This window comes from Pelodiscus sinensis, chromosome 20 (assembly GCF_049634645.1).
Source record: "Pelodiscus sinensis isolate JC-2024 chromosome 20, ASM4963464v1, whole genome shotgun sequence".
NCBI lineage: Eukaryota > Metazoa > Chordata > Testudines > Trionychidae > Pelodiscus > Pelodiscus sinensis.
Genome location: NC_134730.1, coordinates 17665130 through 17681745, shown reverse-complemented (window position 1 = coordinate 17681745; position 16616 = coordinate 17665130). Strand labels below are relative to the sequence as shown.

Below are 16616 nucleotides of genomic sequence, written 5' to 3'. Positions count from 1 at the left end.
GGTTTCTGACCCCGTCCTGGGCTGCTTCCTCCGACCCTTTCGGGTCTGTATGTCTCAGTTTGGTTCAGTGGGGTTTTTCGGGTTTGATTCACCCACTCAGATCGCGGGACAGTCAGTTGCCCGTCCTGGGTCCGCAGTCGGTCCTTCCGCCCCGCCGCCGTCCAGAGCGATCGTCTTCGCCCCGTCTCCCTGGAGCTCCCTCCTCCACCCCCTGTGTCCAGGCTGTCTGGCTTTTAAACCCCGCGCTCCTGCTCAGGGACGCCAGCGCATGCCCCCTGCGGGAGGGGCTGGGCGAGTGCGTGGGCGGCCCCTCCAGGCGGAGGCTCCTGTGCCTGCGCCAACCGCCGTCCCTGGGCCGGCGCGTTAGAGCTGCTCGGACTTCCCCGCGGCAATGCCCTGGTGTGGGGCGTAGGGTTGGGGCTTGCGATCCCCGCTGCCCGGCCGCCGCCGAATAAGCGCGGCAGAGCCGCTCAGGCGTTTCAGCGCCTGTCCCCCGCGGCGCCCCAGTGCGGGGCGCGGGGTTGGGGCTTGTGATCCCCACCGCCCCGTCACAATACCCAATCCGAAATTTTCAGGAGTATCCAACATGAGTGCAACTAAACTGAAAAAATTATAAAAGGTTGAAACAAATTCAACATAAATTAAAATACCACAGTATTAGTATACAGTAGAGGCAACAACTCCTCTGATCTCAAGCATTTATTGTAGAAGTCCAGGGAACACTTCATGTCTAATGTTCTAAAAGGGACAGTATGCTGCCTCATTGCTGAGCAAATTAAGACTACTTACTGTCAGTCATTCAGGAACATCAATTATACAACTAGGTTAGCTAGGAAATACTGAAATTTAAATTACTGAGTGGGAAACAGTATGCCAATAAAAACTCACAGTATGCCTATAAAAAGAAACATAATTTAGGTAGTTTTTTTAAAATGCTGATAAAATATTAGAAATACAGATATCTTAAGAACTGTTAAAATACGTATATCCTTGGTATCTAGGAAATAACAAGATCCATTGATTAAATTGGATTAAAAGAGGAATGGGTTTCCCCAACAAACTGGCTCTTTTAAAGCTTTATTGATTAATTTGATTAGATTTTGGCCTAAAATTAATTCCACACAAATGGACAAGAATCCACAGCTCTCAAGAATCCACATATAAAAACAGAGTATTATAGCAAGAGCAAAACAAAAATTAATCAAAGCAACAATATTTTTATCTCTAACTAATACATATGCTAAAATGACACCACATTTTTTTTTAAAAAGAGATGACAATATCCCAGACAAGTGTTTCTTTTTTAGACTAGACAAATGGACAGAAAAGCGAAGTGCTTCCAGAGGTAACAAAGTAAGTATAGGATTTTGCCCTAACTACAAGATAAATTTTGACTAAAGGTGCCATCTTTCTATTACAAAAAGTCATCTAAGGATACATCTACACTACAGAGGAAGATCAAAGCTGCCACTGTCGATCTTCCAGTGGTCTAGTTAAGACAGCTAAATCAAAGTGAGAGGGGCACTCCGGTCAGTACTGGTAACCCTGCTTTCATGGGGAGTAAGAGAAGTTGAAGGAAGAGTGCTCTTCCTTCAACTTCCTGTAGTGTAGACAGCACCAAAAGTTGAGTTAAGCTACTTTGACTTCAGCTACACAATTACCTGAAGTTGTGTATTTTAATTCAAATTTGTCCCGTAGTGTAGACATACCTTATGAGAGTAACATGGCATGTATGTGAGAGAAGTAAGAGAGTGACATGATAGTCAAACAAATCTGAAGATCTTCCCACTAAAGGGACTCAGTTGTGTAAAGTGCTGAGAGATTCCTATATATTACTGAGAATACTCAGCTCCCATCTCAAGAGATCTTTGGAACATTCAGGATAAAATGTTAGGTGAATTTTGGATGGCTGATTAAGAGTCTACTACTTGCGGGTTTTAGAAGGACAGCTGGTAATGTTATCACATGCCTTGATTCAGGAAAACTCTTAAGCACATATTTATCTTTTTAAGTATTTGCTTAAATCCCATTCAATGGAAGTTAAGCACATGCTCACAGGCTGGCATGATCAGGAATAGTTTCCTGAACTGAAGCCTGAATGATAAATCTCCAAAACATGTCAATGTTATACTGCTTCAACCTAAGAATTAAAATCAAAATAAACATAAATTACTTGTTCTTCTGGTAAGTGAGGGCTTTTTAGTTGTTGACAGACTTTTATTGGAGAGATTAGAAAAAATATTTACATTTAAGAAATATGGTGTTATGGGATTTGGACATCTCAAAAGATTCATAATGGGCTATACAGTGCTCTCTCTATAGTCTTAGTTTGCTAATTCCAATCCAGCTCAATTAACTAGTGGCTAAAAGTTGAGAAATGCTCACTGTCCTATGTGGAATGACTCTGATTCACTTACCAAAGGGCAGTTGTTTACATCACAAAAACCACCAAGGCTTGTACTAGTTATCACACTAGATCAGTGGTCCCCAACGCGGTGCCCGCAGGCGCCATGGCACCCGCCGGGGCATTTGTGTGCGCCCGCCGACAACCTGGGCCGGCCCTGCCCCCGGCGCGCGGCGCACTGGAGGCGCCGGCCCCAGGTGCGCGACACGCACCGGCGCCTGGTGCGTGGCGCTCGGGCGGTCCCAGCCGCGAGGCAGATGCAGGCGTGCGGCGCCGGTGCCGGCCCCAGGCACGCAGCTCGGGTGGCGGCGCCGGCCCCGGGCCCACGGCGCTCGGGCAGCCCCAGCGCCGGCCCCGGCCCTGGGGCACATGCCAGCGCCGGGTGCAAGGGCATCCCCACCCCTGGCGTGCCCCAGGACGCGTGGCCCCACCCCCTGGGCGCCCGGCGCGTGATTGTCCCCGTCCCTGGCGCCCGGGAGGCTCTAAAGGTAGGGGACCACTGCACTAGATAGTAGTTATAGCTGAGATTGAGCATGGAGATGGAGCTTGTCTTTTACCCCAACAGATGGGCTTTCTTGGTTAGGATTAAGGTATACTGGCAGTAGCAGGTCATGACTGAGAAAGGTTTGCACTGGTACTGACTCTTTGCTATATTTGTTTTGAGATTTGATGACCGAGTCTCCAATTCTGCTAGTCTGGCATCTTTCATGACTACTAAAAGGTTATTAGATATTTGATTAGATATTATGGTGACTGGGGACACAAAAATTCATAAATAGATCAGATAAATCACATACACACAATGTCTGTCTTTGAAATGTCTTTAGTCTCATTTCTCCTGACATTCAGGATAGAAAAAGCGCAGATATACTGTATAAGGAATAAAGGTAAATGTCTGTAAAACACACGGTATGCATATGCTCTTCAGATACCACTGAATATTATTCTCTCTTGTATCAATGCTTTTATGCTATACAATTCAAATTCAGGTTAAATGCCATATTCCCATATTTTGTTTTTAAGTGATAAAAATTAAACATTACCTTTAATTTACTTATTTCTTTTAAAACTTCATTTCTTTCTCTTTTAAGTCTTTCCACATCATCCATTTCCAAAGAATCACAGGATACAAGCTGTGTGTAGTAAAATATGAAAGAAAAAAGAGGCAAGCAAATAGAAACTAATATTAGGTTAAATGCATCTATCACAATGCTTGATCTCTTTAACAACAGAGTCTTGTTAAAAGAAAGTCACAAGTAGAACTGATTAATTTTTATGGCTAAAACAAGTTCATAATGAAAATGCTATTTGTTTCTCCAAAATATGAGAGGTTTTCAGCAACCAAATATGAAAACTTTCAGTTTAGAACAAAAAACAAAAAAAAGTTGGTTAAAATCTAACCACTTTTAACTGACATTTTCTGACCACCTCTAGTCACAGGATTTCCTGCGATGAAAAAAATAACTTTGTTTGCTAAAATGGATTAATGAATTATCCACAAAAATTTCTGAGGAAAAAGTACCCAAAATCTATCTATTCTTCCCTCCTATTTTATTTCAGACAAAGGAATAAATTACATTCAGTATTTCTAGAACATTGGGGCCTTTCCTTCTTAAAAATTACCTATAAAATAAAATGATTCCCAAGTGCAAGAAGGTCCAAATCAATGTGCCATATAGCTGTTTATTACTCACTCTGCTGGAAGCAATCATCAGCCCCTTTAAGAAACTTCAATAAAACACTGTTATCCACTCATACTAATTCACAACATATTTATGTGAATTGCTTCCTGCAAAATAGGTTGCTTTAACAAGGCTTTTTAAAGCCTTGTTAAGAACTAGGTTACTTTAAAGAAAACCATGATAACAAAACTGTTTCAAAAATTTGTCTAAGAATTAGAATAGTTTTAAGTAAATTAACTTCTGTTAAATTTATTCTTCATAATAGATAAATAGTACTGAGCTCCAGCAGATACTTTACCTGTGAATCTAATAAATTGGCAATTTCACTGGCACCAAATGTTATACGTCTTTGGTCACCACCTGCTTCATCCAATTGCAAGCAAAACAGATTTCTTGCAACCTGAACAAAATCTAAAATAGAGTTTAGTTACTGTAGTCTGCCATCAATTTAAAAGTTTTTCCCTAGATTATGTAGGATGCTGGTCTGACATCCTAAATTATGGAGTAGCAGAAGCTCCTTTATAACACTGTTGAGCTCCTCCATTAACTTCCTGAAAGATAAAACAATCTACCCACAATTTTGTCTGCAGCTTATCTCAGCAGAGTTCTTTTGAGGAAGTTTGTTTAAAAAAAAAAAATCAGAAAATGGAATTTTGAAAACCTATGCTTGGGTCTTGGTATGTGACTGAGCTGCACATAGAGCAAGTTTTGTGGGAGAAGGAGCTGAAGAAGACATAAACTACACCTTTGCTGTTCCCAATTTTAGGGATGGGTTATGCCTAGAAAGTCACTGGCTTAAATTAGGGCTACTTGCATTCATACTATACCAGCAAAGGATACTCTCACTAACCTGATGCTTCAGAGAGCAGACATGGTGACTATAGGAAATGAAGAAAGCTTCATACCATTCTGAGTTGTACATTTTTCTATGTAAGCTCCTAACTCTTGATGGGGGAGTGCACAGACAGTTACATTTTTGGGGGCCAGCTGCCTACCTGAGATAGAGTTGAAACCCCCAAATCACTGCAGTCTCAATAGCCTTTGTCTAAATTATCTTTTTAGCCAGACTGAAAAAGATAGTTCATTGCTACAATGGCTACTGGAAGCTAGAGTGTAGTCTAGTTCTGTCCAAATCATACCATGATTTGAGGTAACACCATATAAAATGTCAAGGATTTGGGAACAAAGAAAAGCCATGTAATGGTGGTCTGTCAAACTCAGAACTTGTATGGTTTTTAGATGGCTGAGGAAGGGAAAAAAACTTTCACTACAGAGAAAAAGTTTGCATAAAAACATATTTTTGTTACTTTCACCAATCTAGAAAAAACATGAATTTTCACCAAAATAAATATTGAGCTTCTTATAGTGAGTCCCATGGACTGGAAAATATGAAATAAAGAAGACACTAGAAATTCTACAATTCAGTTTCAGAGATCAAGAATTAGATAATTAATATTTAAGAAGTTTAGAGAAGAAAAATGATTAACTTCTAAGGTCTGTGATGCCTAAATTAATAGCAACTAAAATTACACTGAATGCTTCAATCTCATGCCTATTTCTTCAGAAACTGTTATATATGAAATATTATTTAGAAGTAGTTTGCAAAAATCAATTTGGTATAAAACAGATACCTTGTTTTTATTTTTCAAAGAAAGCAGTGATTTCTTAAAGATTAAGACCATTTTCATTTAAAAACCCCTCAGACTTAATAATAATACTCTACTTTTAAAGCAACATTGAAAATTCATTAGTATAAGTCAGAGCCAACTGCATTTAAAGGCTAGTGAGTGGAGACTATTCTTCATAAAGAAGAAATCAGACTTCCATTACAAATGGGTAGCTTCAGAATTACAAATTTATTGTTAAATAGAATAATCAAAATCTGACCTCACAATGGTAAATTGTTTTTCATTATATTAATAACTCACATTAATGGGAAGGTTATTGTAACTGAAAATACACAAGCTTTCTGTTTCTATCTTACATTATTTTCGAGGGCATTCTATAAATGGTTACCTCCAAAAGATACTGTCCCTTTAGAATCTTTCTGTAGTTGGTGCCTCAGGATTTGGTGCTGTTCATCTGTGGGCTGAATCCCGAGATAATTTAGTGCCTAAAAGATAAAGTTTTTGGTTTTTGTTTTTTTTTAAAGGGGGTTGGTGATTTCTGCCTTCAATGAGAAAAAAGCCTTTTCATTATATTTCTCCTTTACTAACAAGTTCTATCTTGTGTGGTCACTGTTTCGTAAACCTCAAAGACAAGACAGCTAAATAAGAAACATGAGAAAATGAGCCCTGGTGACCCCTCAGGGTAGCTGTCTTTATTAGCATGCAATATTTGTGACAGTATAATTTTTCCCTGGTCATCATATTTTGGCCCCAAAACATTAAGATTAGACTTTCACCACATTTATATTATTCTCATCATCATAGTGTCTGAGTGTTGGTTTATAAAACTATCAGAAGCTACCTGAGACTCGAGAAATTTAGAGTACACTAAGCTAATGAAGGAAAATGGGCATCACTTGCCACACTAAGGGTATGTCTAGACTACATGGCTCCGTCGACGGAGCCATGTAGATGAGTTTACTAGACATAGGAAAATGAAGTGTCGATTTAAATAATCACCACTTCATTTACATCAAAATGGCTGCCATGCTGTGCCGATCAGCTGTTTGGTGGCACAGTGGAGCAGTCCGGACACTCCGCGGTTGACAACGGAAGCATTTGTCGACTGCTCCGGTAAACCTCATTCCACGAGGCATAACGAAGCGGTTGACAAAGGCTTCCGTTGTCGACCGCGGAGTGTCCAGACTGCCCTGCTGTGCCGCCAAACAGCTGATCGGCACAGCACAGCGGCCATTTTGATGTAAATGAAGCGGCAAATTATTTAAATCACTGCTTCAATTCCTATGTTTAGTAACCTCATCTACATGGCTCTGTCGATGGAGCCGTGTAGTCTAGACATACCCTAAGGGTCATGCTTCTAAACAAATCTCCTATTTTGACTTACTTGGACCATCAGCATGGAGAATTCTTTCATATCAAGTTTCAGCATTTAATGTCATTCCAGATTTTGTATTGTTTTCTCAAGTTACATGAAATTTGGTGCTACTATTTTCAAGTTATAGAGAATTATGAGTTTGTGCACCTCAAATTTATTTTATAAGACTGAGTTTAAAAAAATAATATATAATCTAGAACACATTACACAGGGTACAAGACAATGTTGATACCAATAATGTTTTCTTTGTAGTGCTAATGAAACTAGGGAAGACTAAACATAATGGAGTATTAAATCTTCCAGATTGTACTGAATCTTCTAAATTAATGAATGATAAAATATTATAGTTTAAAGTAATTTCTTCAAAACTTTTGAAAATTGCACGCAAAGATGTTTATCATCATAAATCACTTAGGGCTCATCTAGACTATGCCGAAGTGACGAAAGAGGATATACAAATTCCGTGGGAATTTGCATGTCTTCTTCCGATCTCACTTTAGAAGTGAGATCGGAAGTAGATATGCAAATTCGGCATAGTCTAGATGAACCCGTACAATCTTCCTGTGCAGAAGATGAATATTCCATCCTTTGGGCCATTTAAAAGTAAACCAGACCCTTCCCCCTTCCCCCCCACACAAAAAAAGAGTGAGAAATAGGGAACACTTCTGCAGTGGCAGAGACATGAACCAGAGGACTCCGTCTTTACCATCTATCACTCACTTGATGATTTTAATTGTCTCCTGGCTGATCACCAGACACATTTCACTGTTTAGCTACATTTCCTTCAACTCGCAACTAGATCCTCTTGCTCCAATGATCTCAGTATTATTTAAGTTAAAATAATGCTAATACTGCAGACTTCTGTATTGCATTGTCTCACCATGGAAAGGAATAAATTGAACTTCTTAGAATGCAGTCTAACATTCTCAAATGAACTGCGTAATTGGAAGATATTTTTGTTACTTTGAACTCCATTCCTTATCCTTAACTTCTTTATTGATGCCTTTTTCTTATTATCAAAACAAGAAACAAATAAAAATGTTGGTAAAAATATGCTCGTTTGCTGTTATTTCATTCTGAAACATGCTATGTCATACAAGAAAAATAAAAATGACAGAACAAATGACAGTGTTAGAGAAAGTGAAAGAATCAGTTTAACTATGTTTTGCATCTTTCAGCAATTTAAATATGATCTGCCCTTCTATACTACTACTGTGCATCTTATTTCCTTCTACATCTCTCTCCTCTTTTTTCTATTTTTCCCACATAAATCTTCTTTAGAAGGTTACATCTTTGATAGGCTCAATTTCTTTGGCTCATTTAATCTTCTCTTACTCATCATATCTCCATGCACCTTGTGAGTATCTCAATATTTCTCTCCTTAAATTTTTGCTCCTTCTTTTTTTTTAATTAAAAAAAGACTTTGTTTGCATTTTTTTCTATTTACGAGCCTTTGACACTTTGTTCTTTCCTCTGTAGCTATTTTTAATTAATTATTTAATTATTTGCTCAGCAAGTAAAGTCAAATATTGATACAACATCTGAAAGATCTACATTTGGGAAACAATCTTTTCTTTTAACCTATTTATGTAGTAGTCCTGCTAGACACTTTCTTTAGATATTTTAAACTCACTGATCTTGGAAAAAATAGAAAACAAAACTAAGCACTATTTACCATCTCTAGTTTCTCTGATTTGAGACGAACAGTGGGGCTCAGAGAAAACTTCCTTTCTTGAGGTCCATAATCATCAGTCCAGTTGGAAGCAACAGCTAAGAGACAACAGATTGTATGTTAATTTGAACTTTTCCCTCTGAAGAATGCGTTCTGAAGTCCTGCTGTTCAAAATAATTCCAGCTAATCACCTGATTGCCAGAATGAACACTAATGTTCATTATAACTTTTTTTCTTAAATGCTAAAAAGGTACATTACTAAAATATTCATTAAATACCCAAAAAAGGAAATATAGACACTGTTAAGCCATTTTATAACTATCCCTCAAAATGCAAGGAAAGACGAACAGAAGTAAGTAGCATGAGATCATCTCATAACAGAAACACATGGCTTATACTTAGAAACAGGTGGGGAAAACATTTATGAATTAACAAACAAAAAAATCCTCAGAGATGTGACTCATGTTTTAGTTTTTCTACAACTGTCAATACCAGGTGTTCAACCTAAGGAATTGGACAGTCCTAATATTCTCTGAGGATATACAAGATACTGTGTCAAGAGGAGGGCTTATGTCTTGCCACTGAGGAGCAGAGCTCAATTAATAATCTTGCCTGGAGTGAATCCATCTGTCTTCTCCTGTTGCCTAGTGGGAATGGGAAACTCCCCTTCTCCAGGGACTGTGTTCCCACAGTGCCCCACCTCCCTGGCCCCTACTTTCAGATAAGAGGGAAACAATTTTCCATAATTTAAACAATATATGAATACATTACGATTCTGGTGCTATTGTTTAGTTTCCCTGGCATGCAAATTATAAACGCTGGCAAAAGTGAGTCCAATATTATTAGTAGCCAACACAGATTTCATAGTTATTGCTACAGTTTTATTTTGCAGGGAAAACTGAGGAAAAAATCAACCATAGCTTTGGCAGAGTATTCTTCCTTTCTCAGTCTGATGGGAGAAACACCTTAGCACACTATGAAAATAGCAGTAGACTCTTGAGGGCCGTTCACCACCAACTATACGCAGAGCAGAAAACTTGTAGCTTCACTTAGCTTTTAGATGAATTAATATTTTATTTTAAATAGAACAAACAATAAAGCACCATCTGAGTTTTTGCAAAGGGCCATGAACAAAGAGGGACATGCTATGGACAGGATCATTAAAGTGAAGTTATTACATTTCCTAATTTAGAAAGGCGTCCAAAACACTTATTAAAAGGCCTGAAATTCTAAGGAACAATCACACACATTAACTATGGTGTTCTTAATTGGTTCCGATCCTATTTTATTATTTCATCGAGGAGACAGAGAAGGGCTCCAACCAAAATCTGCATCTGACTCAGAACTCTGCAGCTTGGAACCATCTTCAAAACACAGAGTAGAAACAAAAGAAAACACAAAACAAAGCTGGATTTCATAATTCACAAAACATCTGTGTCCAATCTCAAACTAATTTATATTCTCCCTATATTCAGGATGTAAAACAAAATATCTTTTTGGAATCCTGTAACACTAATAGTGCTGGCATGCTGTATTCAATTCTAAAGACAGCAAGCCACGACTAGCTAACTCCCCTGAAGTCACTGTGTGGATACTAAGCTCACAAAACTACTGAATCATGGATTTTATGCATGAATTTTTTCAAGCACTTCTTAAAGTTATGCTGATTTTTTTCTTAATCATAGCAATTTTTTATTCAATTCTTGAATGTTTATCTCCCATTAGCCTTGAAGAAGAGGTGTATGACAGAAGAAGCAGTTTCAGGCAAGGGCATGTTGTCAAATGGTAAGATCCCTTATTCCTACTTGAAAGTAGGGTTTATTTTCCGCAAGATCCCGTCTAGACTGGCGCTTTTCTCCAGCAAAACCCCGAGCCAGAAAAAAGCGGCAGCCATGTTCATGCAAATGCCGTGGGGGATATTTAAATCCCCCGCGGCATTTGCAATTCCGAAGTGTCTCATTAGCATCCCTTTTCCGGAAAAGGGTGACAATGTAGACACAGCCTTGTATTTTACTGACTACATCTGAGCTAATCCAAATAATTCAATTCTGTTTGTGGACTGAAGTCAACCAAGTTTCACCAGCTGAGAATCTGCCCCTCACTGAACTGCACACTAGAGAGCCACAAGGTGGGTGAGGAAATACCTTTTATCAAACCAATTTCTGCTGGGGAGAGGACAAGCTCACACAGGGATATACTTCCATGAAGAAGCTCTTTGTAAACTCAAAAGCTTGTTTCTCTCACCAGCAGGAGCTGATTCAATAAAATATCCCAGAAGCAACATGACTACAACTGAACTGCAAGTGCCAATACTGAAGAATGGGCACTTAGACCCATAATTACTCTTTATGCTCACTAAACTAAACCCTTGAGAGGGCTGCATTTCACCACCTTCTTCCCCTCACTGTCCCCTGTAGTATATGAATGGGGTAGAAGGAAGATGATTCCCAGATTTGTTATACCACATATGTCCAAAATCTTTAACTGTGATCAAAACAGATGTAGGGCCATACTCTTTTGAGCAGGGAGAGAAGTGGGATATTTTCATCCCCATTAAGACCACAACACTTTATTTTGTCTCTTGCATAGATTCCTTATTTAAAAAATGCATTGGTTTGAGAAGAGTCTGTGTCGGGAAAAGAAGAATGGAAGTGGTTCAGCTCATATGGCCTCCTCTCCTTTTAGCTAAACGAAAAGCCCTAAACGGTAGGTCAGAGTATCCTTTGTCTTGCAATGCTTCTGATCTAATCTAGTCATGTAGTTTTCATGGACAGTATGACTGAGAGGTCTGATTATTTAATTCAAGCTGTATGAAATACTGTGATCCCTCCAGTTGCAAAAATTGATATTCAGCCAGTTAGCCCCTAAGAGAATGTCTCTACTTATGCAAAGTTGATCAAGATACCAATCAGAGTCCTTCATTTGGAATTAAGATAGCTACTACAGGCCAAGTGCACTTTAGATACAGGCTACTACAGGCCAAGTGCACTTTAGATACAGTCAGTAGAGTGACACTATGGTCCTCTGTGTTGGTCCTTTCCTCTCTTGACAAATGAGACTGGCATTTTTAGTCATGTCATGTAGACTGATCAATTAGAGAGGTAGATGTAATGGACACACTGCCTCCATTTGTACCAAGGGAATGGGTAAGAGGCAGTGTTCCCTGTAAGCTGAGCACTTGGGAGATCAGAGATTCAGGTGCTGCCCAGCTGATTAGCAGAGTGCCCACAGCTGCTCACAGTGTACAGCATAGCATGTGTTTCTATTGGTGGTGCACATCTGCACATTCCTCAGTACACGTAACAAAATGTATTCTACCCAAGGATGGGAACACTTAGGGTACGTCTAGACTACATGCCTCTGGCGACAGAGGCATGTAGATTAGGCTACCGGACATAGTAAAATGAAGCGGCGATTTAAATAATCACCGCTTCATTTAAATTTACATGGCTGCCGCGCTGAGCCGACAAACAGCTAATCAGCTGTTTGTCGGCTAAGCGCGATAGTCTGGATGCTCCCCTGCAGACATCAAAGGTATTTGTCGACCACCCAGGTATGCCTCCTGGGATGAGGTTTACCAGTCGCCAGAGGCATGTAGTCTAGACGTACCCTTAGAGGGAACCTTGGTAAAAGGGCTGTATGTCTACTGCCTAGTATTACAGAGAGTACAACAATTAGCATACTTAACACCAGTTTAAATACTATGCAGTTAATCTCATTGTGAGATTTATCACCATTGAGTCACATCTGGTTGTTGTACAAGATCAGATCTCCACATTTTTTTCCTTAAGCGCCTCCAAAATATATATATCTAGAGATATGATTAGTTTGGTTATCACCTTTAAACATTACAGCTCTGAAATACAGACAGAAAATGCCACAGCAGTATTTTAAGTAAAAACAGTTTATTAAAAGAGCCTCTACATAACTGAAAGAACATACAAGACACTTTAACAATTATTTCTGTTCCTAATTTTTTTTTAAATCTGCCCTCCATTAAAAATAAAAAGTACAAGCAATGTTCGTCTATTGCATTTTATCAAACTGGGAAAGCACTGTTCCTGTAGCAACCTAGTCTTGATTTATATGAAAGTCCTCATTATCTGGTTTCAAATGAATCTATTGATTACTAGTGCTGTACTGAAATGCCATAATCATTCACGTTTGTTTAGTTTCAACTATTTGTCCTAGAAACTGTCCAACATAAATTATATTTGACAGGGGTTGTTGAACAATCCACCCCATTTAGCCTTTTATTCACTGCTAGTAAAATGGCCCATCTACCTTCCCCCCACACCGCCAAAGCCTAGTAAGTCACACTGTGTACTACTTTCTGTGGAAGAGTAATTGCAAAAAAAAAAAAAAAAAAAAAAATAGAGGAAAAAAGAATTAAATAATCGTTTACCAGTGGCAGACACATCAGCAGGGCTGCTGTCTGTAGAAGTAATTGGAGATTTGTCTCTCTTCTTGAATTTAGTTTTAATCTATGAAAGAAAATCACAAGTCATGAAATGACATTTACTAAAGTAGGTCAAACACCAGTCTAGAAACACATGTCAACCTTTAAAAAAATGGGGGACTGGGTAGATTAAAATAATACTGGAAGAACACTGAAGCCAAAAAACTGTGTTACATTCAAACTCTGACAGGCACCATAAAAAACAATGACATTCAGAAGATAATGCTATGTTGTATATCTACTGTGCCTTTGTATATGGTACAATTTTAAAAAAATTAACTGAACCCAACGTAAATATGCTCTGTCTGAAGCATATCCCACATTGACAATTTTATGGCTTTTAAATTAAATTAGAGTTATTTTTCAATTCAGAAAGCATGTGTGATTTTTATTATGTAGACATTTTAATAGAGAGCCCATAAATGGGACATTTTATTAGAAACGTATTATGGATTATTACTGATGAGGTTTATACTAAAAGTATCAAGCCTAGTACTGAAATAGAAAAGGGAGACTTTGCCATATATTTAATAGGGTGCAGTATGCTGTAAATCATGTAATGTATGAGAAAAATTTCTATACCGTGGAAGCACTTGCTCTGGTTTTTTACAGGACTTGTTTTCCCCTCATCTTGTTTTCCTCACATGCATTTCAGGGCTAGTGATAACTGCATAAGTGACTGCCTTTCATTGTCTATCTACTGTTTTGCCTCTTTGCCAGTCAGCAGATAGATGTAACAGTTTATGTGACATGGTACAGGGAACTTGACCAAGTAATTAAGCATATCAAATATCAGCAGGTCATTAGGGACCACAGTAGAACTTGACCTGGTAAGCTATACAGGTTGAACCTCTCTAGTCCAGCACTCTCTGGACTGGCAATATCTATGGTCCAGCATGGTTTTAGTTAGCCAGATGTTTATTTACCACAGGTGTGGCAGAGTTTCCTGTGGTCTCAACATTCGTACACAGTAACCAGTCCTGGCTCTTAGTGTTCTGTGCTGTTATTTAGCTCTAATTCACCCCAAACGTCTTTTAAGCACATTAAGCAGTGGAAGTGTTGGTAATGCTGGTAAACAATAATGACCTCCCATGGTCCAGCAAATTCTGTGGTTTAGCACCCGTCAGGTTCTGAAGATGCGGACTAAAAAGGTTCAGCCTGTATTTGGAACCCTCTGGCAGAGCCATAACATTACACAAACAAGGCTACACCCTATATAGGATGTTTCTGTAAAGGAATACATAGGCATATATTTCAAATATGGACAGTGGGGAATCATCTCTTGACTACATAGTCTACAAAATAACTTTATAATTGCAACTTATATTATTATAATAATAAATTATTATAAATTATTAATTGCAAAGAGAATATTTTGTTCACTTCTAAATAGAATGATAAATGACATATATTTAAAAAAACCAGAAAGCAAAGGATAGTTCTAAAACAGTCATTTTCCTCTCGTTTTCAAAACTTCCACACCATTGCCACTAAAATAGTTTTGTTTGCACTAAAGATGTGCTACATTAATTAAAACATTTGTTTATATTTTCTCTTCAGGGTGATAAAACAACATCTCAAGAACTGTGAGTTCCACACAAAGGTTTACAGTTGTCTATATCCCCTCTCTAAACTCTATTATTATATAAAGGCATAAAAATCTACTATTTTAGAAACCAGTTTCTTTATTGAAGGAACTTGTCAACAGTCTCCAAAAACAAGGGAGAGAAACACATTTCACACAGCAAAGAAACGTTCACTAATACAAGTTAGTGCTCAGTTTCATACTAGCAAGTTATGCAGATATACTATATACCAGAATGGATACATGTAAATAAAGCAAATAGTCACAGATAGCTGGCATGCCAGCAAGGAATAAGGTTTGAAATCTAAAGGGAAAGAGTTGCTAAGGACTGCCAAGTTTCCATGTGTTATCTGGTTTACCACTACACAATGTTTCAGCAGCTAAAATCAGATGGGAGTCTCTTGCTCTCAGTTATCAGTTAAATATTGCATGATCAGTGGAAAGATATTCTCAGCTGAGAGTTCCCCACAGTGGAATTCAACCCTCCACCTACGAGGTTTGCTGGAGCCCAAGAGCTGCATTAGCCTAAATGCTTTTTTATGTGGTTTAGGGGTTTTTTGGCTTTGTTTTGGTGAGGCGTACAGAGCTTGTTTCCTGTTTGATTTTAATCCTGACAAAAATGACAATGTTTCTGATTTCAATAACTGTAGACAGCCTCTTGTAATTCTCATTTGTCAGTTTAAGCTGATAAACTTGTTTGTGGTAATAAGCACTCCAAAAAATCTTTTAATAATAGTTTATACTTCACTCTTCACTAATATTCAAAATCTCCTCCATACTCGAAACATAACATGGAAATAGTAAGGTATTTTTAAAAGAAGAATTTCACAACATAGGATCATAGTTAAGACTGAACTGAGAGGTCAGATAACCAATCAATTAATGACTTCAGTTGGCGAGTACTGCTGATTCCAGATACATCTTACACATCTACCAGAAACCTCTGAATATCCCACAAAACTGTATGCTTTGAGGTGTCAAAAAATTTACTGGAATAGTAAAAATATGCCATTAATCTAACACTGAAATATGGGGGAAAAGGTGCAACAAGATTTCTTTAATTTAGAAAATTAATCTCTTACTTAGTTTGTCTTAAAACAAGAGACAAAACTCACAGTGTAAGGTGTGGACATCTTTGGAGTGGGATTCTCCTTAGGACGTGAAAGACAATTAAATGCTAGTAGCGGCTGTTGCTGTCCACACCCAGCAGAAGATGTCAAGAGACTGCAAGGACTTTGAGGATTTTCTGAGTAAGTGGGAAAAACTCTTTGTCTGATAAAAGCAATCTCCCAGGCAGATTCAGATCTAAATTTAAAAATAAATGTTTTACATATGTTATATGCCACACTGTTCACAAAACGATAAACCAAATTCTACTTTTCCAGGCCTCATGGGCAGGGCCAGGTTAACTCATCTGGGGACCCAGGGCCATTAGACTAAGGAGCCTCCTAGGCTCTGGGATGGGGCAAAAATGAGGGGTTCAATGTGCAAAAAGGGGTTGTGTCAGGAGGGTGAATGCAGGAGTGGGTGAGGGCTCCAACTGTGGGTGCAGGTCCTGGAGTGGGGCTGGCAATGAGTCATTTGGGGTGCAAGTGGGAGGGGGCTCCAAGCTAGGATCAAGGGTTTTGGAGTGCAGGAACAGGCTCAGGGCAGAAAGTTGGGGTAGAGCTGTGTGGTCTAGGAGTGAGTTAAGATGAAGGAGGGGGCTCAGGATTGGGGTGTGGGGCCTGGGAAGAAGTTAGTGTTTGTGGGGGAGCTCAGAGCTAGAGCTGGGGGTTTGGATGCAGGGTGCATATCTTGTGCAGTTATAG

The 16616-nt window shown here is 38.8% G+C and overlaps 1 protein-coding gene across 7 annotated transcripts in view; it reads right to left on the bottom strand.

The window, feature by feature from the left end:
- Nucleotides 1-16616, bottom strand: part of STXBP4 (syntaxin binding protein 4) — a 161063-nt gene that overhangs the window by 102868 nt on the left and 41579 nt on the right. For all 7 annotated transcript variants that reach the window (XM_075903819.1, XM_075903820.1, XM_075903822.1 and 4 more), the window contains 6 exons: nucleotides 15921-16110; nucleotides 13167-13245; nucleotides 8765-8859; nucleotides 6103-6199; nucleotides 4385-4497; nucleotides 3448-3537 (listed from right to left, as the gene is read on the bottom strand). In XM_075903819.1, the coding sequence (XP_075759934.1) occupies nucleotides 3448-3537; nucleotides 4385-4497; nucleotides 6103-6199; nucleotides 8765-8859; nucleotides 13167-13245; nucleotides 15921-16110 (664 nt within the window). The remainder of the gene's footprint in view (nucleotides 1-3447; nucleotides 3538-4384; nucleotides 4498-6102; nucleotides 6200-8764; nucleotides 8860-13166; nucleotides 13246-15920; nucleotides 16111-16616) is intronic.